Source organism: Pezoporus occidentalis, unplaced genomic scaffold (genome assembly GCF_034315485.1).
Source record: "Pezoporus occidentalis ecotype Australia unplaced genomic scaffold, CSIRO_AGI_Poc_V1 ctg10, whole genome shotgun sequence".
In the NCBI taxonomy this organism is placed as follows: Eukaryota; Metazoa; Chordata; class Aves; order Psittaciformes; family Psittacidae; genus Pezoporus; species Pezoporus occidentalis.
In genome coordinates, this window is record NW_026912779.1 from 4,243,892 (window position 1) to 4,268,848 (window position 24,957).

The 24,957-nt window shown below is 39.6% G+C and overlaps 2 protein-coding genes across 2 annotated transcripts in view; both read left to right on the top strand.

Annotated features, from left to right (window-relative positions):
- The first annotated feature begins 3,161 nt into the window (after window positions 1-3,161).
- LOC134160185 (cadherin-99C-like) lies at window positions 3,162-13,341 on the top strand. The gene is made up of 10 exons (XM_062611959.1): window positions 3,162-3,231; window positions 5,174-5,245; window positions 7,584-7,744; window positions 8,905-8,949; window positions 9,333-9,431; window positions 9,745-9,834; window positions 10,550-10,660; window positions 11,398-11,514; window positions 12,540-12,630; window positions 13,169-13,341. The coding sequence occupies exons 1-10, from the start codon at window positions 3,162-3,164 to the stop codon at window positions 13,339-13,341; spliced, it is 1,029 nt and encodes a 342-aa protein (XP_062467943.1).
- Window positions 13,342-13,351: 10 nt separating this feature from the next.
- LOC134160194 (protocadherin Fat 4-like) overlaps window positions 13,352-24,957 on the top strand; it is a 30,766-nt gene continuing 19,160 nt past the window's right edge. The window contains exons 1-13 of the mRNA XM_062611971.1: window positions 13,352-13,724; window positions 14,163-14,291; window positions 14,553-14,708; window positions 15,316-15,496; window positions 16,067-16,200; window positions 17,221-18,165; window positions 19,158-19,280; window positions 19,407-19,658; window positions 20,353-20,451; window positions 20,557-20,729; window positions 21,359-21,507; window positions 22,446-22,753; window positions 23,565-23,834. Coding sequence (XP_062467955.1) covers window positions 13,686-13,724; window positions 14,163-14,291; window positions 14,553-14,708; window positions 15,316-15,496; window positions 16,067-16,200; window positions 17,221-18,165; window positions 19,158-19,280; window positions 19,407-19,658; window positions 20,353-20,451; window positions 20,557-20,729; window positions 21,359-21,507; window positions 22,446-22,753; window positions 23,565-23,834 — 2,958 coding nt within the window. The 5' untranslated portion in view covers window positions 13,352-13,685. The remainder of the gene's footprint in view (window positions 13,725-14,162; window positions 14,292-14,552; window positions 14,709-15,315; window positions 15,497-16,066; window positions 16,201-17,220; window positions 18,166-19,157; window positions 19,281-19,406; window positions 19,659-20,352; window positions 20,452-20,556; window positions 20,730-21,358; window positions 21,508-22,445; window positions 22,754-23,564; window positions 23,835-24,957) is intronic.

Consider the following 24,957-nt stretch of genomic DNA (forward strand, 5'->3'; position numbering starts at 1 on the left):
GACCCAAGTATGCAAAATATCAAACTAAGCCATGTTAAAAGCATGTTTAACTTTGCCTTCCACTGCCACAGTGCTGATCATACCATTTAAACAAGTTGTTAGATATATCAGTAGGGTTAGTTTCCATGATTCTGCTTCTAGAAATTGCTATATGGATGCCCTGTATATGTGCAGTTGGTATGCTGGGAAGGCTACAGTGTACATCCTGTTGTCACTTGCTGCACGGTGGAGCTGTGTCTGTTTGCTTGGTGTCCAGAAACCTTGGAGAAAGAACTGGAATTTTAATTTCAGTAATGGTTCCAAGAGAAAGAGACAATGTGTTAGGAGAAATGTGACCATACAGTTGCCCCAGTCTGCAAACATAAATATATGAATAGCATGGGCATATTTAATGTGACTGAGAGGACACTTCCCTTTGCCAGAAGGGAATCAATTTTTTGAAAAGCATTGCTTTCTCTTCTTATTGAGTGTATGGACACACTGTTTTGTGTTGGGAAACTGCTTCTGTGCATCAAATGCTTGCTTGAGCCATACATGAAGTTTCCTGCTTCCATTTAGACACTTCCCTCTCCACTCAAAGCAAATGTAAAACCTTAAGTTACTACTTACATCCAAGAGAGCAGTATACATAAACACACACTGAAGACACTCCTCCTGCAGCTGTTCTTGGTGAAATCTAATCTGTATGAACTGTACCACTATGTTCTGAGGGGCTTTTTTCTCTATTTCTTGTTAATTAGGAAGTAAAGAAGACTTCACTTATGTAAAATTTATCTTGCTACAGGAATAGATTTACTGTTGAATCCCCTTGTGGCTATAGCTATAAATAAAACCAGCCAAAGGCTTTTCCAGGCTTGAGGCCAAGTGACAGCCCAGACTGGCTGTGTCCCTGAGGTTAATGTCTCATACTGTCTTTGAGCATCATGGTGGTAAGGTTGATGGAACCATCAGCCAGTCTGGAGGCTACAGCAACAGACAGCTGCACAGGGCTGCATGAGCTCTTCTACTCTGGGAATCACAAGGGCTTTGAATACTGATTTGATATGTGCTGTTGCAAGTGGTCAGCATCCTCAGTTTGGGGAGGATGCTGCACTCTCACAGAGCCTTTAGTAGATGCCTTGTAGAAGTGTGTGTCCTGCTGTTTTCCACTGTTGGGCCCTAAGTGCTCAGCAAGCAATGCTGTCCTTGGTGATGGGGCTGGATGCTGGGATGATATATTTTGGTTAATGGTGTTCAGTGTCAGTTGACAAAAATCACTGTTTCCACCACTCCAACCTTGCTGGGTTGTGTTCCTCTCTGTTCTATAGCTTGTTTGGTTTTGCAGATCATCTCACCTTAAATGCGTATCTCCATTCTCCTCTTTCCCTGTGTGCTAAGTGTAGAAAACAAACGAACTTCATCTGAACTCTGTTCTGGGCCTGACTCCATTATGGGACACAGCTGGCAATGGCTGAGACTGTTGTGATGCTTCTCTTTAGGTTTGGACTGCTGATCCCTGAGAACAATAACCAAGCCAGATGGAAGTTTATAAAGAATGGGTAACAGCGTTAAGTTGCATCCAAGCAGCAGTTTTCATTCTACACCTGCCTGGAGTTGATCTTTAACTTATTTTGGTCTGGGGTTTGTGTACACTAAGGGCCTACCTCCTTCAGCTTCTAGGCTGCCTGAACTTAGACAATGAGGGAGATCTTCAGGAGTTTTATCCTCTAAGGTCTCATGCCACTTCTTATCACTTCCAGCTAAAAGAAATCCCAGAAAATGTTGAAGCTGCTTTGCTTGTGATTTGGAGTACCCCCAAAATTGATCCTCATTAGTGGATTAAGATTCCAGCACATAAATATTTCCAGTGGTCAAGAGGCTTAGTTGCTGGAAGAACTTTTTGGTACAAATATCAGCTTATATAGCCTCTATCCTGGCTTTGATAGCACAAAGGTGTGTGATGCTGTTTGTTCAGGATGCAGATCAGGAAACTTCTCTTCCCTTTTCCTCTTCCCAGGAGGTATTTTAGGCACAGATCTCTCTTCTGTATTTTGCCACATAAACTTACAAAGGCCCGGCCATTGTGGACACAGGGAACAATCAAACAGGGGAGGAAAAATAACCGCCTGAATTGCCTCTAGTAGTAATGCCACCAGATGCATAATCTTGGCTGGATGTGGCCTTTGTACTAAAGAGCTGGTGCTTGTGATTGAACTTCTTTTAATACATTTTTAATCACTTCGGCTTGAATTGCTCCCACATTTCCATTTCAATAACGTAAGGCTGGGAAAGTCAATGAAAAATTAATTTTCAGTTATTATAGGCAATTTCATTATAGTTTGCATTTTCATTCAAGCTGTAGTAATTACTCTAGTATCCATAGTGACAAAACATGCTAGCACAAACATGAGAAGACCTTGGTCTGGCAGCAGCTGCCTTACTGTGTAATGAGTTGCTCCTTTGAATTAAAGGTGTATTTACCTCTAAATGATTGAAACAAGCTGCATGATAAGTAGTATCATTTGTAGTCTTCATAAGTTCTCTGCAAGCTTTTAGCGTCTTTTGGGTTTGATGAGGAAACTTCATTGAAGTAAAATGTTTTAACTGCCTGCTAAACCTATTTTCAGTGTATACAACCCATTAAATACTAGGCACGCTTCAGAGATGTTTGTTTTCGTTGCATCAAATAGTATCTGCTGGTTTTGCAGCAGGAATTCTGTACTTAGTGAAATAGAGTTACAAGAAGATACTCTCCATCCTTATGAGATCAAAAGGGGCAATGCTGATCCCTTTGCCTTTTGACACCCCATTTAGTTTTCTTTACCAGGCAATATATAGGTTTCTCCCATATTGGTCTGGACATCCTGCTAATTTATTTATTATCATTATGTTAAATATTAAAAATAGACTTTATCTGTGCTGTAACATGCAAAGTTATATTTCCTTGTTGGTTCTTTTTATTGCCCCAAAGGGACTTTGATCCCACAAGCTGAAAATGATAAGCACATTATATAGTTTGTGGATTGCTGTCGAAGGCTCATTCCAAGCTTTTGCCTTGTCCTCACTGAAGCATTTATCAAGATAACAACAGACTTATATGACAGATGAAATGATCCTTTACAAGTGTTACATATGAGAAGCGACCATCCTGTTTTCAGTAGGATATTTCCTCTGGAGTATTCATGGCACTTTCTGTATCTCTGGTTTTTGCTTTGATCACTTGGGTTACGTTCATCGGTCTTGATGCTCAACGTAAGTAGTGTCATTATTATAGGTGCTTGTGAGTCTGTTCCTGGTTTTATTGAAACTGAACAGAATTAGATTTATTAAATTCATGTAAATCACAGTCCTAGAAGTTTGAAGTATGTTGATGTGTTGACTGATAAAATAACATCTAATCAAGCAACATAGTGCCGATGGATGTCATCTGTGGACTTCCAGGGGCTCATTGATCATAGAATCATAGAATAGTTAGGGTTGGAAAGAACCTTAAGATCATCAAGTTCCAACCCCCCTGCCATAGGCAGGGACCCACTGCTCTTGTATGTACAGTGGGTTTCACAAGTTCTCCTTGAACTTTTTCAGATTTGGTGGTTTTATATCTGCAGCAGACATTAAACAAAATACCTAGGATGAAGTTGAGTCTGAGACTTTATAGTTTTGAAGTTGGGATCACTCCTATTCCTTGCTGCTGTTATTCTGCTAAATTAGGTCGGAATAGTTGCAGTTTTACATCTGGTATTTATTGAAGTGGTAAGAACTCCATTAAAAGTTCTTCTTCCAAAAGTGAAAACTGTGCTATCCGTTAGCTGATTCTGGGAGTAGAAAAGGTATCTGAATTCCTAAACTTGAGGCATTAATATCATTTTGGCCTTTCAGCTTTCCTTGAGGATCTTCATAACAGTGAAAAGGCTCAAGTGCCTTTCCTTTGCTTGCAATAGGTTCAGAGGATCACCGGGAAATGGCTGAGGGAAATTTTTTATTTGGGGGAAAAAAGCAACAAGGGTTTTTATTTAATGATTGAATTTCCCTTATTTAACTGTGACATACCATTCCAACCAGTCCCAACTTCCCGGTTTTATTAATCTTTTTTAATAATCCTGCTTTTCAAAGTAAGCTTTTGAACACTCAAAGATTGATGCAGCGAATTAGACCCATCACCAGCAGCTGTTGCCTATGAAAGTATTCTCTAGGGTTTTGTTCGGTCACTTGTGTACAGATCTGTCCACTGCTCACTTATAAATGAGATCCTATGGAGTGGTGCAAACGTGAAGGCACCTGCCTAGCCAAGCAAAAATAGCCCACTACTTATTTTACCAACTGCTGCTTTGAATACACAAGGAGAAGAGTGGGGACACCCTCAGCATTGGTGCAAAGCCACAGGAGACGGCAGAAGATGCACAGGTATCCGTAAGAGCACAGATTGCACTGTGGCAGCTTTGCTGAGTAATTATGGTCAGGGAAGGAGGGAGAAATCTGGTGGGTTTCTGGATTTCTGTGTTTAGAGTTTGCAGATCTAGGGAAAAAGTCTCTTTTTGTCACACAGAGAAAATGTGGAGAGAGGGCACTGAGGTATCCATGTATGAAAGCCACTTCCCAGGAAAAAAGCCTGTATTTCCAAAGTGCCAACTTCTATAACACTGTAAGGAGAATACATTTCAGGTAAATCTGTCAGTGTGCCTTTACCCTTAGCTCTCAGATTCTTGCTCACATTTCAGTGATGAATAGCTTTCTGTTTACAGTGCCCTTGGGAGCAGAAACCATTTGCAAGGCCAGGGTGCAAAAGTAGTTTCAATTATGATTTCCACGGATGGTTCAGCAGGAAATTAACCAAGAGTGATTCATTGTTGTTAGGCAATCAACTCCAAGTTCCAGTCTGGTCAGGGTACAAAGGAAGGACAATTCTGCAGCTAGATGTTTCCACATCCTTTTTTTAAGCTGTGATGTTCTTTGTTGTAGAACTTCTTCAGGCGAAGATAGATTGGGTCGCAGACACTAGTGTTTACCTATTCTGTGTAATGTATCACATTAAACCCTGGAAATCATGTCAAGGTGCTACCATGATGGATGTCTTTCAGCTTCATTTGAACTGTATGCATCTGTTTTTATATAAAGCATAAGCTTTTTTTGCCTTGAACTACTTCTGGCAACAGTCCCACTGTCATTTGTACATGACTTTTCCTTTTCTTTTCAGAAATCACAACTATAGATTGTGACACCGTCCCTGCAGAACTCACACTGACAGGCTTTTTGGATGAATTTACAGGTAAAAATCATGATTCTATGCTAGAGCTGTCCAATTTGCTCCCTAACGTGTGCAGTACTTCAATGCTTCACACAGTTGGTGTATTTTATAATGACTCTGTATTATTAATTAATTCACAATAGGCTTCATGGCTGGATGCAGCAGCTGCTTACATGGCACACTGATTAGGAGAATTGTGGAATGCTGCTGGCCATGATCATCATAGAATGGTTTGGGTTGGAAGGGACCTTAGAGCTCATCCAGTTCCAACGCCCTGCCACGGGCAGGGACACCTTCCACTAGAGCAGGCTGCTCCAAGCCCTGTTCAAACAAATAAATATGAGCCTCAAAACTCCCTGATCCAAGGTCTCACTGTCTGAACAGACTGAGCAGGCAAAGGGAAAGTAAACGAGCACAGAAAACTTTGATGTCTACAGTTCCCCTTGTGCAGTCAGCCCACAAGAGTTGATGCCTTCCTTCCCTCCTATGTCAGAAGGAACCAGTGCCACCACAGCCTTGCTCTGCTTCCAGAGCTTTGCTCCACTCCAGACTGGAGCTACTCGGAATGCCAACTGTTTGTTTTGCTGGAGCAGATGGGCTGCAGAGGAACAAGCAGGCTTGCAGTGCAGCGAATTTCAGGATCAATGCTAGCCAGTCAATGCATTTGCAGTTTCTGTCCTGGATTACTTTGTTAGCGTAGCACACTCTGTATGATTCTAATGATTATTTAATTTGTGCAGCCTGACAGGGTCAACATCAATTTACCCCCACATTTTGTAGGCTTCCTTAGTCTAGCTGGTGAAGTGTGATTGTGCCTTGGAGACCAAATCCCACACTGGGGGAAGTCCAGTGACTGCTGGAGAGCTCAGTGCAGAAGTGGTTTTGTTATTTACATTGCAAATGCAGTCCAGAGAATAACTCCATCCTCCTTTTCCTCCCAGCACTAACCAGAGAGGTTACTATTGTTAGCTAAAGGCTCAGGCTGTCTGTGGCTACACTGTCTGCTAGAGACAGCCCTGCAACCAGGATTCGACTTGCCTCTCTATATGTGTATACACAATGATCACATGAGGCAAAGCATTGAATGTTATGGCCAAAACATTCCCTTCAGGAACGGACTCAGACCAGTCGTTCTGTGCTCACTGCCATTTGCCTGGACTTTCTCCTTACATGTAATTATAGACCAGTATCTTTGGGCTGGTAGCTGACGGCATTCCAGACACTCCCTGCTGCTGGAAGAAGACAAGGTTCCCTTCCTTCACCCACTTGAGACCAAGACCACAAGTCTATATGTGGACATCAGAGATGGGACTGTTATAGAAAGGGTTTACTAGCCTGAAATTAATAGTGATGGAGTACAAACCCAATAGAGTGAGAAACACAGACAGCAAATTTCCTGAGGCTTGTCGAAAATATTGGGGATGTTCAGGAATGATTTTGGAGGGGAGAGAGGATTATAGGTTTGCAAGCCAGATAATGTGTTCTGTGAGAAGACAAGTATTGTTTCATCAACATAAATACATTGATAATATGAGTAAAGTAACTTTCATGAAATTGCCCATAGCACCACACTGGATGGCTTAAAAGGATCCATTTCAAATGCACGTTCGAACACTGATTTAGTGTTTAACCAAACAAGTCACTACTGAAATGATAGTGAGTCCAATATGAATCATGGAATTACAAATAACAAGTTTCCATGTATCAGAGACAACAGTTCCTAAATGCATGGTTGCAGGAAACCACATTAAAATTGATTCTTAGGCTGCATTTTTTGTGTTGCAGTGTTCTGTACATCTAGGAACAGATTAAAGGAAGGACCATACACTCACCATGCTGTACCAAAATCAACACTTAAACTACAACACGCTTGAATCCAGATTCACACTGGATTCTATATGCTTGGTAGGTTCAATTAAGAGCTAGGAAACGCCCTTGTGTTTGGATGATACTGACACTGATCCCATATAGCCCTGACCAGCCTCTTGCTCCTTTTGATTCCGTTCCTTGACTTTGATTACATTCTGATTACACTAAATGTGAAAAAAACAGTTTTGCAGCCAAAAGCTATTTGCAGAAAATGGTGGAAAATTTGGGGCAAATTTTGCCAAGGTTTTTAATTCTGGAGACACAGTTGCAGAGTGGGAATACATTGGGAAAAGTGGGTTTGTGTGGTTTTAAAAGCGTACCAATACACTTCTGCAGAGTACATAAGGGGACTTTAAGAGAGCTGATATTTTAGCTGAAAATGCCAAAATAATATGGAATGTAACCAAAGGTAACCTGTCAGCACACATGAAATGAACCTATGGATTTCTTTTCTGTAAAGCAATATAATTTGTTATGCTTTCCCTTACAGGTGTTATAGAATGGATTACAAATATCCCACCCGATGTCAATTTGAAATTAGGAGAGAATCTGTTCCCTGAACACTTACCGTATGTGGAGCTGGTGTATGATTCTGGATCTAATAATGCAACAGTGAGGACTCGTAAGCCTCTGGATGTTGATACTATTGAGGTATTATTTTCACTGCGTGTAAAACCTGGATATAAAGGTTCTCTTGACAGGTGGAAAAGGGGTGGCACTAAGACATCAATTGTAATTGCTCATTCTCTCACCACGAAGAGCAGCACAGGCTTCAGTGTCTACCTCTCAGTAATGTCTGTTAAGAGTCTTCAGTTTTCTGTACCTGTAAGCTTAGCAGACACCTGACAGTCAGACAGGTTCTTCCCTGATCATGTATTGCCACTTTAATGGAAGCTGTAAATCCACAGTTATGATAGGTGTCACTTCCCTTAAAACTCATCTCTCAGTAACATGAATTATTTCACCAAGCGAGATTGATCAGCTGTAATTTGGTAGAAGGCAATCTTTAATCAGGTGAATATTTATGCAAGTGCCTAACTTCACACCTGAATAGAACCATTGTCTTCTGCTGGTCGATGCACAAAAGGAGAGGTCTTTCTTCCTAGGCCATTCTTGCTCTATAGGACTACCAAGAATAAAGAAATGTTAATGTTTTCCTGGGTAAAGATGCCTTTGAATGTGAAAATGGTGTAATTCTGCATAGTAAGCGGAGGCTGTTTGTTATACAAGTACCATTTCACAGTAGCACCGTACTTGACAGAATTGACCCATACCTATTTTAAATACCACTGTTACAATCAAGACTTCCAACTGATAAAAACGTACTTACAACTTCTACATTCTCGTTTGGACATTTTCCACATGGGTTAAAACACTTTTTATGCTACTTATACATATTCTCACATTCTCTGGCAATTCTCCATCGGGACAACAGCCTGGTACAGGGATGGTGGGATCTGGGTGGGTGGATAGCAGCAGTAGATGAATGGTAGCCAAATAAACTTTATAATTAATAATCTGTAATGACTTTGCTATATATTCAAGGCCAGGTTGGACAGACCCTTGGGTGAGATGGTTTAGTGTGAGGTGTCCCTGCCCATGGCAGGGGGGTTGGAGGTGGATGATCTTAAGGTCCTTTCCAACCCAAACTATTCTATGATTCTATATTATCAGCAGTGTGTTTTGGGACAACGCACCCTAGGATTCAGCTACCAGAAGTTGTTTTGTATAATTTTGACCTGAACATTCCTTGACATCGTATTAAGAGGTCATAGATTATATTATTTATTTGTTTGTTTGTTGATTTTTAGAGTGTCCATCTCTTTTATACCATCATTTGCCAACGGATTGGAACGGTAAGTAAAAGACATGTTGTATAACCTATGATTTTGTCTAAATTTAATGAGAATTACTGTTTTCTGTGTTATTATTCCATTTAAAGATATGATGTAGGGAGCTGATAGTACCTTTTAGAAGCTGTATTTGTTTAAATGTGCTGATTTTAATGGTTTTGTTCATGGAAAACCTAAGGTAAATCTTTAAAAGTTCATTTAAAAATACTTTCACAAACTTTTACTCCGTTGTTACACATGGTAGCCTGACTTTCTCACTGCAAGCTTTTAGAACTGAAGGGGTGTCTCTTTGAAGATCTCGTTTTAGACGATGAAATGAAATGTTAGCAGTATGCTGCTGCCTCACTGCTGTCATTTCTAATGTATCTTTTGCTTCCATTATGAAGAATAATGAGGTAGAGAACAACAGAAACTTAATCTTGGAAGATGTTAATGACAATTCACCAGAATTTCTCCAATCTCATTACAGTGCTTCAGTATCAGAGGTGGGTGGCAAATGTTAATGTTTCTTCTCATGACATTTTCAAGTTACTTTTTGGGGCCAAAACATACGAGGTTCTAACGTGATCACACTGATGTTAAATCATGACATGCACTTTTGTGGGACTTGTGTACACATTGCTGTGAGCGTGGAAAAGAATGGCTGGGTTGGATGTACAGCTGAAGGCATGGGGTGAATAAGAAACATTCAGTTATCTAACCTAAAACGGAAATGGGAAGTAAATTGCATATGTTAAGGAGGTGGCACAGCCAAAAGGGGCTTGTGACTGAGCATTTGATGGTCTTTATTTCCTCTAGGTAACTGCAGTAAATGTCACAATTATAAAAGTGGAAGCTGTGGATAAAGATTTTTCTCCTACGTTCAGCACCATCACTTACAGTCTTTGGGTGAGTGCCTTCTGTTTGTCAGAGACTGTGAACACCGGTCTACATTCCATACAGGATACAGCGTGGGATGTGATCCAAGTGAGCTGTCTTGCAGACACATGTTACAGATTACAAATCTGCAAAAAGCTAGCATCAGAAAGACCATTTAAAATTAGGACTTATACCACAGAATCAGCCTAGCATGCAGTGAGCCCCGAGTCTTGTTTCTTAGCATGTGTGAAATGCTTTGTGGCACTGTTCAACTACAGCTGAGGAGCTCACTGGTCCTATTTAGAAGCAGGAATGAAACAGATCCCCCTCTTCTTAAAGTCTGTATTTGTTTTGCTGTCAATCTCCAGTCCTGATGAAGTGTATATGTAAGGCACCTGAAGTAAGATTATTTCAGCTAACACTAGATATCTGCAGTGGAGATCTTCACATCTGATCCTGCTTGCTCTGCTCTTTTCATAGCAGTGAAAGGAAGCTGAATGCCATTCATCTGATCTGCTTTTAGTTATCAGCCATAGGACGAGATAAATCAGATAGAAAGTCTAATGGCATTGATGAGAGAGGCAATAGAACGTGTGGAAGAGGATCAGCATTTTTGTTTTCAGTGGGGGTGGTTGAGAGATTCCTGGTCCATCATGAAGAATAGTCCAATAATAAAGGTAGTAAGAGGACGTTAAATGTAATTCATTGTTAATCATGTAAATTATGTGATTTATTTACTTAATAGGGTCCAAACTCCGATTACTTTCATATAAGGGAAGGAGATGGAAACGTCATGCTGAAAAAAACACTGGATTACAACAAGGTCAACCTTTTCAATCTAACAGTCCAAGCAAAGGTATGGTATCAATTAAATGAAGGAGTACCACAATAGTTCTACAATGATGTTTCTGTTGTTATAACATTCCAGTTTCTACAGATTTACAACCTGGGGAGTTCCAAGCTAAAAGTTGTGTCTGCATCTTGGTTTAGACTGCAGACAATGTAACACATCCTTAATATTTGAGCCACTGTTTCAGTCTCCCATTCAAATACCAGCCCAAGTTTCTTTCTGTGTGTATTTCTTTGACTATGCTTCTTGTATGTATTTATTTTTTAGTATTCTAACATATATTTATCAACTAATTCTGGCAGATCTACCCTATTTTTGCACAACTTACCACCTGCAGTCTCTCTGAGTTTTTTTGAGGTTTGAACCTATATTTGCCTTCAGTTCCTTTTAGAATTAAAAAGAAGTAATTTTGTCGTATCTATAGTGTTATCTAGCAAATAGTGCAGCTGCAGCAAATACACTGTTACTACATTCTATGTGCTACTGTGTAACACCTACGTGATATAAAATTAATAACTAAGAACAATTGCCTTTGGATAGAGTTTTCCTAGAACTGGATTTCCAGAAGTGGAAAAATCTACCAGGGTGAGAAGTCTCAGGTTAAAAATGCTTAGACACTACAAAGCACATATTATATGTTATGTATAGTACGTGCAATATTATTATATTCTGCTGTACTTTCTGCTGAGAAATGGCTCTTTCATGACAATATTTCTTATTTTCTTCCTTCTCTTGGGATGCAGGAATTAATGGGAAACAACAGCGATACTGCATCACTAGTAATTGACGTCCAAGATTACGATACATTGAACCCCTATTTCAGTCAATCCGTGTACAATGGAAACATCAGTGAAAACCAGGTAAAAGCTTTTCACTGAGTGCTGCAAATGTAAACAGATTATTGCTCTCTACAGTGCTTTTCTTTTGAGGAGTCCTCATCACTGCGTAGCATAAGGTGGAGGGCTGCTTTGGTTTGTGCCAACTGGGGAACTGTAAGGTTATCAGCTGTACACTTCCAAGAACCAGGTTAATAGGCCATGTATTACATGAAACATAAAACCTTCTGCTACAGAAACAGGTTCTTTTCTGTTTGGATGAAAAAGAGGGGAAAAAAACCCACAAAACTAAGCAACTGTTGTAACAAGGCTTTTACTGTAAACTTGGAAGGGCAGCTGACTGCCCATCAGTCCTGGAGCTGGCTGCCTGGGTTTGGTTTTAAATAGTGTATTTCCTACATATTTCATTACAATCAGGTAGGCAAAATAAGAATCTGAGATATTAACTGTGGTTTATATTCTATTGTAATTATCTCCTAAATAGGGTGGAAATTTCTCAGTGGAATGTATTTGTTTAACTCAAGCTTCTATATGCATTGACAAAACCAGTAATCAAAGTACAATATTACTAGAGTAATGCACTAAATATAATTATCTTTTGTATTATCCTTATTTATTTATCATTATCTTAATTTTAACGTATTTTAAACCACATGCTTTTTGTGTTTTTCGTTTGGTGTCCCTTTTGTTAGAAGCTCATCTTTAATTGTCTGAAAGGAATCTTTTTAGATGTTCTAAAACATTTTTATCTTCCAAATAAATTGCTATTTGCATTAGGGTGGGAATGGAAATATTCCATGTTACTAACATGAATTTCATCAGTGACTACCTCCTCATAGTCTGGTGTTTTCTCAAATGCAGCGTATTCATCAGGTTATTTTGGTCATCATTTTCCTCTGTAAAGCCTGTCTGACAGAGAGATAATTTTTTCTGGGTCCCAGTGATTAAATACGTGTTTCTACAATCAAAATTGTGACTTAATTAGTTATTGATTTTATGTTTATGTGTAATTTTTGTTCAAGTTAATCAAGTTCACATATGTTTTCTAGGTGGGCCCTCTGGCTATTCACCCAGAAAAGATACTGGCTAAAGATGGAGACACAGGTATAAATGAAAAAGTACTTTACAGCATCAAACTAGGTAAGAGCCTTTATTTTCTTGTAGGCATTCACACAGTTATTTGAAGAGAATGATATGGAAGTGCAGTGTACGGTCAGATGTCTTAGCTGCATGCCTCTTCACTACACTGCTTCTCCATGAGCTAAACTGACTTAATTTCAGTCAATATAGAGGGTCCAACCACTTTAAAAACATTTAGATGTTCTTAACCTCTCTCTAATAAACCATTCCTCAATAAAAGTGTAAGTCAGTTTAGGCTTCCGTTTCATCAAAGGCTTTCCATTCAGAACCATCTAAAGTGAGAATTCCATCAGGAGCTTTTTCTCCCGCTGACAGAACTGCTAAAAGCTCCTGAGATGCTTAATATGAGGCCCTTGAAGTGTGAGTGAATTTATTTAAGAATTGTTTTGAGGACACAGTGTTTGAAAACAAGCCTTTTATCTGGAATGTCTGTTCATTTTTTTGCTGTGGCTGAGAAGATAACAGTCATAAAAAGGACAGATCTTACCTCCTGTTCTGGTTCATTCTCATTAACCTATTGCAATCTGTTGCTTTGCAGTGGAACCCCTGCCCTATAGTAGCAACCACTTTACAATCAATGCAGACACAGGACTGTTGGAAGTAAAGATTGCACTTGACAGAGAAGAATGTCCGTATCTCCTTGTGGGCATTCAGGTAGTGACGGTTTTAGAGTTCAGTGTGTTAATACTGAATCTTGATTTGATAAAATAATATGTAAATCATGGTTGCAGTTAATAGTACTTCTCATAGTAATGCTAAAGGGCAGTTGATATCAAGACTCTGTTCTGCCATTTAAAATACAAACAAAGGAAAACTTCATTCACTGGATATATGCAGTCATGTCATGTCCTTGTGTTAGGCTGGAATGGCTCACCGTTATCAGGGCATGGAATTACAGCTACAAACTCTTTGTTTTCTAGGCAAGCCAGCAAGACAATACTTTCAAAACAGCTGATGCAGTAGTTCTGGTCACTATTGATGATGTGAATGACAATTATCCAGTGCTGTCACAACCAAGTTACAACATCTCAATTCCAGAAAATTTCCCCAATGGGATGGAAGTTCTTCAAGTAACAGCTACTGACAAAGATGAGGTAAAATGACGACGTTGTTATGGTTGCTACAAATACTGCACTTCTGAAATACAATGCAAAATGCGTTTGCATTCTACAGGTATAGTGAATAGTGCTATAGGATATTTTTCCCCGAAGTACCTAAATATGCTTAAACAAAACAATCTTCATTTTACTTCTTTAAGGGGCTGAGTACTAGAAAATAAATTGGCTGTCTCTGAAACTCCTCTGGTTGGCATAAGGTCCCAAATAGGAAAGTACAAAAGTGCAAACCCTCAGCCTGCATGATCTGTTTCTTCCATGTTGTTTGCTCCTCTTCCTTTTTTGGGAACTGTAACCTCAATTAAACAGAAAATTTAATGCTCTCCATTTAATTTTCTGGAAAATAAAAAGAAAGCACCCTAAGTGATTAGCTCCATGATTGTCCTATTTAATAACAAATATCATTACTCTTTGCAGGGAGGCTTCCAGGGAACGTTCATTCTCACTCCAGCTGATAGTCCCTTCCAGTTAAGCCAAGATGGCATCCTAACTGTGAGGAACTCCACATTGTTGGATAGGGAGAGAATATCATCCATTCACCTGCAGGTATTAGAAATAAGCCTATTCCTTTCCAAAGCAACCTGAGGCAAACATGTGCTATCTGATCTGTCCTGGCAAGAAGCTGACTCTGATGTGGATCAGCAGCTTCTCTGAAGAATCAAATCCAGACTTTCACACTGGGGCTGTTTGGAGGGAATTACCACTAGTGATACAGTTTACCCAGCTTCCAAATGTTGTTCATCCTTCTTACTACTTACAGAGCAGGCATTGGAACAAAGCAATGATTTTACTACATCATTTTTAAAGGTCACCGCTCGAGATCATTTGTCACCTTATGGTGAGGGGCACTCTGCAATCAACATCCTGTTGCTAGATGAAAATGACAACAGCCCAACCTTTAGTGGCACACCATATAAACAAGATATTTTCAACAACATGACTGCAGGAATGTCCATTCTTCAGGTACTAGAAGTGTTAAGTGAAGGTGTCATCTTTATGGGTTGAATGTGTGCATGAATCCTTGCCTAAACTTGTGTATTGGCCCTATTGAATGAGAGAATCTTTTCTGAACTAACTCCTCAGAGTTCAGAAATGATCCACCTTGCATTTAAAAGCTTATACCTGTAAATATTCCATAATCACAGTGTCCTGGATGCTCTAATCATACCCCAGGTCTGGAACAAATGATAAAGGATTTTATTCTTGATCTTAGGTACTATGCACCATCCTGAATTCTACAAACAGAAGACAGAACATAAGATTCTTCTTATTGTAGAGTGTTTAATGAAAACTGAATGTTGTTAATGTCCAGAAATTGAAATAATTGTGAAAACTTTTGAAAGGCTGCTGAAAGCTGAAGTGTTGTGGATACTTTTAGATATGATATACATGGCATGATAGTAAATCAACCAGTTAACCAAATGAAACAGGAAACCAAGATAAAAATCTCTTCTGGAAGTGAGATATATAGGGAGTCGCTGTCAAAACTCATGCCTACTGATGCAGATCTACTGATTTAATGGCTCCTGATGTAACCTCTACACTAAAGCAAAACTATTTTTTCCACCAGGTTGCTGCTGATGATCCGGATGAGGGTATAAATGGAGAGATAAGCTTTATCTTAGCTGGTGGCAATGAAGATGGATACTTTGAATTGGATACATCCACAGGACAAATCAGTTTAAAAACAGTAATCCCATTAGGAGTCAACCAGCTTAAGAACTTTGTCTTGTGGATAACAGCTATTGATGGTAAGACAGGAGTTTAGTACAGGTCAACACAGCTATTCCTGGTGTTTTGTTTTGGTTTTTTGATGGGGTTTGGTTTTGGTTTGGATTGGCTTTTTACTGAAGGGATGCTGTCAAAAGAGGTTCCCAGACTTAAGTTTAAAAATACCATGCATTTTTATCTGCTTTTGTTGAAGATAATAAATAAATAACAGAATAATATATATATAAAAATCATATGTATAATCATAGAATCATGGAATAGTTAGGGTTGGAAAGGACCTTAAGATCATCCAGTTCCAATCCCCCTGCCATGGGCAGGGACACCTCACACTAAACCATCTCACCCAAGGGTCTGTCCAAGCTGACCTTGAACACTGCCAGGGACAATTCTACGCTAATGTTGTGTGTATTCAGGTTCTTATATTGTAACCCTCAGTAGACAAAACTGATCTTGGCTGGGATCTCTCAGTGTTACCATAAGAGCAGCAGTAAGGATTAACCCCCCCCCACCAAAATCAGTACCAGTGGCAGTGTTTCTTTTAAGGCAGAAGGTATTTGTGCATCTGCTGGGAGATTTTCTTTTGCTTGCAGGTGGGATGATTCCAAGAAGTTCATCAGTGCCAGTACAAATCTTTGCAGTTGGAGATTCCAGACCACAGTTTGTTCAGAAGGCTTACAACGTGTCTGTGGAAGAAGAGCTAGCCAGTCCTGTCGAAGTAGCAAGAGTAAGAACAACTTCATTCTATCACTTGCACAGGACATGACAGCAATAAGAAAATCCTGTTGTATATGTGCTCTAAATGTCTATATCCTTCTGGGTCATGGATAATTAGATGTTGTGTTTTCTTTCCTGCATTGTGTATCAATCTCCATATACATTACATACTGTGTACACCCCTCTGATGAAGCGTGTCGCTCACAAAGGCTCTTTAATAACAAAGCCTGTTCTTTCCATTGCAAACCTTTAAACAGCACGGGCTACCATTTAACATAAACCCCAACCAAACAAACAAAAACCCAAAGCTAAAACCAAATGAAAAACAACAAAGAAAACCCCAATATGACCTCCCCTTCTCTTCTCCACAAACCAAATAAACCCCATGACTCCCTTAGAAAGTAAACTTCCGAGCTTAGTTCTTGTTGACTTTGGATGTACTCCAAAGCCTGTAGCCAAAGGCTAGAATAGGCAATATTCACTCATCTCTTGATAATAACTCTAACACATGACACGATAGAGCTAAGAAATGGAGACTTCCCATCAGAGAACTGTCAAAAGGGTATTTTCAAAGATGGCTCTAGACCTTGCTCCTCATTTTGACCAAAAAATGCTCAGACAAGCAGGCCACCAGAATGCACTGGGATAGCTCCTTCTTAGACGCAGTTCTGAAGGCAGATGGGAGGTCTGATACCAAAGCAGTGAGAATTTCATGTGTTTTAGTGTTTTGATTTATTGACTTCCTGTGTTAATCATTTTTTCACTTTTTTCATATAAAGGCAGAACCAAAGGCTAAACTACAATCTATTTTTTTGCAACATATTATGTGTATTCACATTTCCTTCTTAGTGATGTTCCAGTGATGATGTAAAGCGCTCTATTTTTATGTGTATTGTGGTTTGATTTTTATTTCTTTTAATGAATAAAATCAGTAAAATTAGTATGAACATAATTCAAATCATTATTCTCTTTTAGACAGTGGCTTATTGTGTTTAATTAATTTATGGATAATATTCTTTATCTTACACAGGTGGAGTATGAGTCTGTAAATCCCCATATACCAGTTAGCTTTCAAGTACTAACGGAATCTGCTACGTTTGACATCAATGCCAGTGGAATCATTTGGACAAAAACCAAGCTGGACTATGAATCCCAGAATAATTACATACTAAATATTTCCCTGTCAGATGGAAACACTGTTGACTATGCTACAGTGTTTGTCAGAGTCACAGATGTCAATGATAACAGTCCTGTGTTTGGTATAAAGAGCACTACCATTTCCATTCCGGAGAACACTCCACCTGGAACCAATATTACCAGTGTGTCAGCTACGGATGTGGATGAGGGCTTTAATGGATTAGTGATTTATGCCCTGAAAGGTGGAGAAGGAAAAATGGATATTGATACTTCAGGATTAATTGTGCTGGAAAAGGAACTGGACAGAGAAAAACAAGGCTTCTATAACTTAACAGTGATTGCCAGTGACCAAGGCCAACCCCCGCTCTCTACAGCTCTCAATTTGACAGTCGTCGTTGATGATGTGAATGACAACCCTCCAGTCTTCTCATCAAGTAGATATGAAATGAGTGTCCCTGAAGATGAAGTGCTTGGAAAGGCATTGCTAACAGTATCTGCTACTGACTTGGATGCTGGGGCCAATGCTCTTGTAAAGTACAGCATCATTAGCCAGCAACCTCCAACCTCGTCACCAATGTTTGTTGTCAACTCAAGCACAGGCCAGCTCACCCTGAGCCAGCAGCTGGACTATGAAACCATAAAGCAATTTGAAGTGGAAGTGGAGGCATCAGATGCAGGGCAGCTGAGTCTCAGCGCTACCACACTTGTTGTTGTGCACGTACTAGATGTCAATGATAACCCACCAGAGTTTGATCAGGCAGCTTATGATGTATTTGTGTTAGAAAACCTGCAAAGGGGTAGTCCTATCTACACATTCAGTGTAACTGACAAGGACGAGGTAGGTACCAAATTAATCTCATCCTGATAAATCAAACTGACGTGGTTTTCTCTACTAATCTGCAAAGATGTAGATGGGCAGAGGGAGATTTCTTAAGTGGTTGGCAATAAATAGGTTTGGGGTCACAAAAACTTCATCTTGCTCTCTATGGAGCCAGGAATAAAACTTCCTCAACCAATGAAGCTAAAACCTTGTACAAAACAGTTTACTGGCTGTATCAGAAAACCTAGGGAGGGCTTCTCTCCCTATACATGTGTAATCCAGGACAGAAACAGTTGTTAGGCTCTGTATACATGTATATGAGATGAATGCACATACGTTACACCAGATAGAAAGTGGAATTGCCTATTATGTGTTATTGCCTATTATGTCAAAATAATCAGTTCTGGTTTAATGTTGCTTGCTTTTATCAGAGAGTATTTGTCAGCTCACTTCTGTAATGCAGTCAACCTGCCCTTAGTATCAGTTTAGTCAGGGAGCAAGGTGGTTTGTAAAGCTGATGGTTTCTTCTTCTTTAATAGGAAATTGCACAATTTCTTTCTGCTTTATAAAAAACTTGTTTCTTTCTCCCCTTGTTTTATAAATGGATTTCATATTTAGCCATGGCACTGAGGAACTGGTTTGGAGGAAAAGTTTTCTGATTTGCTTTAATATTCTTGCTTATGTCAGTTTCAACAAAGCATAAATGCTTCTCCCAGTTCAGACTCCACCGAACTACGTGTAATTGCTCCTTGCATCATGGAGATAGGGCTTAGCAAGGTTTAGAGATGGAATGTGTAGGACTCAAATAGGGAAGCCCACAGGGGCTTCCACCCATCCCAATTTCTGTTTGCCAAAGAAGCCCATAACTCAGGGTGAAAGATTTCTGTATCAAGCCTTGCACAGCACTCGTACTTCTGTAATGAGAAGTCAAATAAAATATCAAATCTTAATAATTTTTAACTTAAATATTAATCATTTTAATCTTAACTGAACTGTGTTTTCTTTTTTAGGCTGGCTTTTCCCAGGGACACTTTGTTCATAACAGTACTTTGTTTACTGTGGATATCCCTGGGATCCTTTCACTGGTTGACACAGAACTGGACAGGGAGACTACACCTGGCTTCACTTTACAAGTAAATCTGGGGACAAGCACTGCAGCTTTGGCTTCATTCCCTTGAACCCTTTGTTGTATCTTCATGAGGTGGTTAAAATGCCAATACAGTCAACTAAAATTCCATTGCTGTTTCTTGCTTTGGCAGGTATGGGCAGTTGATGCTGCAACGAATGGGCTTAGTTCAAGCGCCTTGTTCCACATCACTGTTCTGGATGTGAATGATAATAACCCAGAGTTTCAGATGCAGCCATACAGTTTTGAGATCCTGGAAGGAGATTACATGTTGGGTACTCCCACTGGACAAGTGACTGCTACTGATCTGGATGAGGGAGAGAATGCACGAATTACTTATCACTTGTCAGCTGAGGATGGGGACAATCCATATAGCATCCAACAGGTAGGGGTTTGGATATGCCGAAAACAGTATTTAGATACTGCTTTTCAGGAGCTGGGCTTGTTGAGCCTGGGGAAGAGAAGACTTTTTGGAGACCTTATTGTGGCCTTTCAGTACCTAAAAGGGCCTGCAAGGAATCTGGAGAGGGACTTTTTACAAGGACATGTAGTGACAGAACAAGGGGGAATGGCTTTAGACTGACAGAGGGGAGACTGAGATTATCCATTAGGAAGACGCTCTTCCCTGTGAGGGTGCTGAGGCACTGGCACAGGGTGCCCAGAGAAGCTGTGGCTGCCCCATCCCTGGCAGTGTTCAAGGCCAGGTTGGACACAGGGGCTTGGAGCAAGCTGCTCTAGTGGAAGGGGTCCCTGTCCGTCGCAGGGGGTTGGAACTGGATGAGTTTTAAGGTCCCTTCCAACCTAAACCATTCCGTGAAGTTGCTTGACACAGTAAGAAGATACATCAGGTAAAAGGAGCAGACAGTAACCATTCTAGTATGCATTAAAGCCAGCATGTGCTCTCTAGTTTGGTAGTGTAAGCTGATGTTTAAAAACTAAGGTATACAGGTCAGATTTTGCTTGAAATCTGTATTATATTTGTCCAAAGGAGATGATTTCAATCCCCCATCTTTTTTGAGAACTGGGTGTACAAGGATTATCAAAATGATCTGTGCATTGAACATTATTGTCTTCTCTAGGATGGAACCATTTTAGTCACCGGCTATGTAGATCGAGAAACTAAAGACAAGTATGAGCTGCTGTTGGTGGCATCTGATAATGGAGTACCTCAAAGGCAGGTAAGAGAGGAGAACACATTATTCTTTTTTTTTCATGTCCTTTGATTCATAAATTGAATTGTCTGTGCATTTTCTGAGCCATGGTTTCCTCCTCTTGCATGCCAGAATTTCACCTACGTCAGCATTCAAGTATTAGATGTGAATGATAACCCTCCTCAGTTTACCAGAGCTCAATACTCAGCCAGTGTACGTGTAGCAACAGCAAAAGAAGGAGTGTCTGTACTCTTCGTGTCTGCTACTGACCCTGACATTGGGAATAATTCCCTTATTTCATACAGGTAAATTTCTGTGAAGTTAATAAGTATCTTCTGTTAAAGAAGCAGAAGGGTGGTTTTATTTCTCACCAACTCTTTTTACTGTCATTAAGAAGATAAGACCTGCTCACAGATGCTTTCCAAGGGCTATAATTGGCAATTATTTTTAAACCTGGGACAAAGGACAGTCATTACTGCATGGTTTAGAGATGATCAAATCATGGGTATGCCATAAGGAGGAGAATGCAATCAAATGATAAACTTAGCAACAAGACTGAAAGCCAAGATTTGTTTGAATTTCTGTGATATTGAATCATATAGTGGAGCTTCACCTGCAATTATCTTCCTTCTGAGTTGGAAGGAGATGAATCTGAGTTCAGTATCTGCCTTCTTTTCATGGGAAGATAAAAGGCTTGGGATGTAATGGGAACTGAAGGCAGGAATGCTGCTGGTTTTGATGATGGAAGACTTACTTGGAAATCAAAAGGCCAATATATTTAGGCTAATGACACAGCAATTAAAATCTGTTGCTTAGCCATTCTTTGTAAGTAGGCAAATAGCATCTGTTGAGTGATTGTTACAGAAGTAACAGTAAGTGGATGGCACTTCCAAGGTCATTAATACAATTGGTATATTGATTTCTCTTTATTCAGCCTCCTGAACCATTCTGATGATTTCCATATAAATAACCACACTGGAGAAATCACCGTCAGCCGTAACTTGGACCATATCACAGCTGACAGGGTTGTGACACTGACAGTTATTGCTACTGACCATGGAGTTCCTCAGCTTACATCAAATGGTAAATGATGTCTTTTCACCTTCTTTTCTTATTTTCCCTACATAAACATAACCTTTGCAAACACTGAAATGTTAAATGAATCCCATCATGCCAAGTCAAAGTGAATTAGGGCTGGAATCCATGTTACATCTCAGCAATGAGGAATATTTGCTTTTTACCCTTTGATTCCCTTCCTGGCTGATCACACTAACAGGAAGTTTGGTTTAATAATCCTGGTTAGAAATAAATTTTCTGTATTTCTTGCCATGATGCTCATGGTACAGAGCCCAGGACTTCATAGTAGCAGCCACTCTAAAAAGATGTATTAAAATAACATAAATAATGTGTGTTTCACTTTCAGTTTTCCTTCATTTTCTTAGAATTAGAAACATTTAAACAAATTAGAAACTCGCAAATAACCCTGCTCTTGCAAAAAAATATTCAGTCCTGTGGAATTTTTGGTAACTTCATCTATTTTTTTTAGGGATTAGCTTTGTTATCATGAGCAGGAGAAACAACTGATTTTCTTAACATAGGGAGAGTGGCCACGACAGAATTTGCACTCGGATGGTTTGACATCTATCCCTTCTCTGTTGTTACAAAGGAGTTTAGCATGAGATTATTAACATAATAACATAACGAGTAGCAAACACCTGCTTTATCCCATTGACTTCCAATTTGTGATCGTTGCTCTCCTATCACATTGAAGCAACACTGCTGAGATCAGAGAAGTGGGGTTATTCTGAAACATTAGGTACAAAAGACATCATGTATTACATATCAACACGTACATACACAACATCATATATTACATATCAATCCTTATTGCTGTTGATTTATTTTTCTTTTCATTCCTCTTTCTGTCAGTTTCTCAGTTCCTCAACATTTAGGGAAACAGAGCACAGCTCATGATGATTTCAGCAGCGACTTCACCATTTTAACTTGTTTTCTCTCATTAGCCTCTGTCACTGTCTACTTGCTGGTCAATGACACCAGCTTCGGACTGACCTTTGAAAGCTCCAGCTATGAGTTCAGCATTCAAGAGAATGAACCTGCAGGGACTGCTGTTGGCTCAGTGAAGGCTCTGACTGGCAGCATCGCTGTCCAAGTGGTGTACTCCCTGAAATCTCACAGCGACAAGTTCTCTGTTAGTGGCCAAGGAGACATTGTGGCTCTGGCCATGTTAGATCGAGAAGAAAGGGACCTATACAGCATCATTGTAGAAGCTGTTGATTCTGTGGTGCCACCCAATACAGCTGTTGCTTTGGTACAGTATATTGCATTTTAAAAAGGAATATAAAATACTAAGTATATATATATTTAAAATCAAGCAATACCCAGACAAGCATCATCTGTCATTCAAGCATGATGAGTTTGAGAGCCTTTTATTCCATTTCCCTTTTTTCTCCAAGGAGATGCTACCATCTTGCAATACTTTAAACTGCAAAAATGGCATCATTTCCTGAAAGTGCCTCTGTGAATAACCCATAACCAGAGAAACTGATCAACACTAAAACTGATTCTGTGAATAGTTCTGTCAAACACATGAGGTAGATGAGCTCAAAACCACCAGGTTTTTAATCCTGCTGGTAGAGTCATAGAGTCATAGAATGGTTTGGATTGGAAGGGACCTTCAAAGCTCATCTGGTCCAACCCCCCTGCAATGAGCAGGGACATCTTCAACTGGATCAGGTTGCCAAGAGCCACGTCCAGGCTGGCCCTGAATGTCTCCAGGGACTGAGGCATCTACCATCTCTCTGAGCAAAATTAATGGCATGAGAAAGATATTTCATCTAACATAGAGACAACATGTGAAATAATGTGTTAGAGTGCATGTTATCTCACTTATAGCAGTTAAGAATAAGCTAAGATGATGAAGTTGTGAAAATGTTTAAAGATGCTGCCGTTTTTATGTCTCCCTTTGGTTTTCTGGGTGTGTGAGTTTGGTTGGTTGGTTTGTTTTCCCCCTATACACTCCTATAGGGTAAAATTAACCAAAATTCCCCTTTCAGTGCTGTTTCTACATTTCAAATGTGTCTCTTTTTCTTTCTCTTCTTTCTTTTTTATAAAACACACAGGTGACTGTGAGAGTTAATGATGTCAATGACAACCCTCCAGTTTTCTCAACACTGATTCAAACTAAACTATCAGTTCCTGAGAACGCACCTAGTCTAGACTTGGGTGTATTTTCTGCTACTGATCTGGATATAGGAGTTAATGCACTTATAAGCTACTCTCTGCAAGATGATTTTGCTGGGACGTTCCATATTGACAGCTCTACTGGCAAGCTGACAACAAAAAACTCCTTAGACAGAGAGATGGTGGACAGCTATGAGCTGAAAATAACAGTAAGTAGACAAATTTGATGCTTTCTTAACATAAAAAGGAGAAAATACTCAGTCATCACAAGAAAACCACTTAATCTCAGTGAATTCCATTAGAATCCATTAGTGAATTTCGACTGTTTATTATGTTTTGCGCCCAGAGCTTTGTTTTCTGCTGTGTAAATTGCTATTAGTCAAAAAATGACCTTTGAACATCAGATCTTAAAGGTCACAGTCACATAATAGCTTACTGTGAAATCTGCAAAGTGTTCCTCAGTCCATTTTAGACGATGCAGTTGCCATACTGCTGTATTGCTTTTCCTGCTTTGCCATGCCATATAGTTTGTCCCTTTCCCTTATTTTTTGTCATTTTTCAAGTTATATAGACTTTGATATTTTGAAAACACTTGGAATACAGATTTCCAAATTAAAAAGTAGAAGCATAAAGTTTCATCCAATATTCATGTAGGCGTCTATTTATTCTGATTTACTTGATTCTTACTACTATTACTCAGATAAATTACTGGGCATGCAAAGAAGTGTTCCAGCACCGGCCATCATGTACAAATGTATTTGAAGGAGCTTTTTACTGCTAACAAACAATTTAACAGGTCAAGGAACTTGTGGAATGTGATCAGGACAGCAGAGGAATCATACTAAAAATCAAACAGTGTCTTCTGAAAGTTTCAGAATTAATAAAGTGGACACTTTTTAAGACTAATTGAAAATAGTGTATGTGTATCTATAGATCAGACCTTTCCTATGGTAGATGTTCATGCCATGTAAAACTGACCGTGAATCTGCCATCTACTCTTCACAGCTTGCTTTGTAGACACTTTAAACCCTCAGAATGTAAGGGGTTTTCTTATTCTTTTCAATGCCCCATCACAAATATGTGCCTGTTTGCTATAGTTTCATGTTGATTAGTGCTACATCTAATCACACGACACACCTGATCCGGATCCAGGCTTGTGCTTTGATTAGTTGCTCACTAAATGAGGCAGAGCATGTGATATGGTGAGGATAGCAGCCACAGGAGGATATGCAACACTTCACCTGGAGCTAGAGCAATGTCATAGGGTGACAACTGGTCCAGCAGAAAGTCTTCTGAGACAAAGCTTCACTTTTTTTGGCCCAAAACTGAACT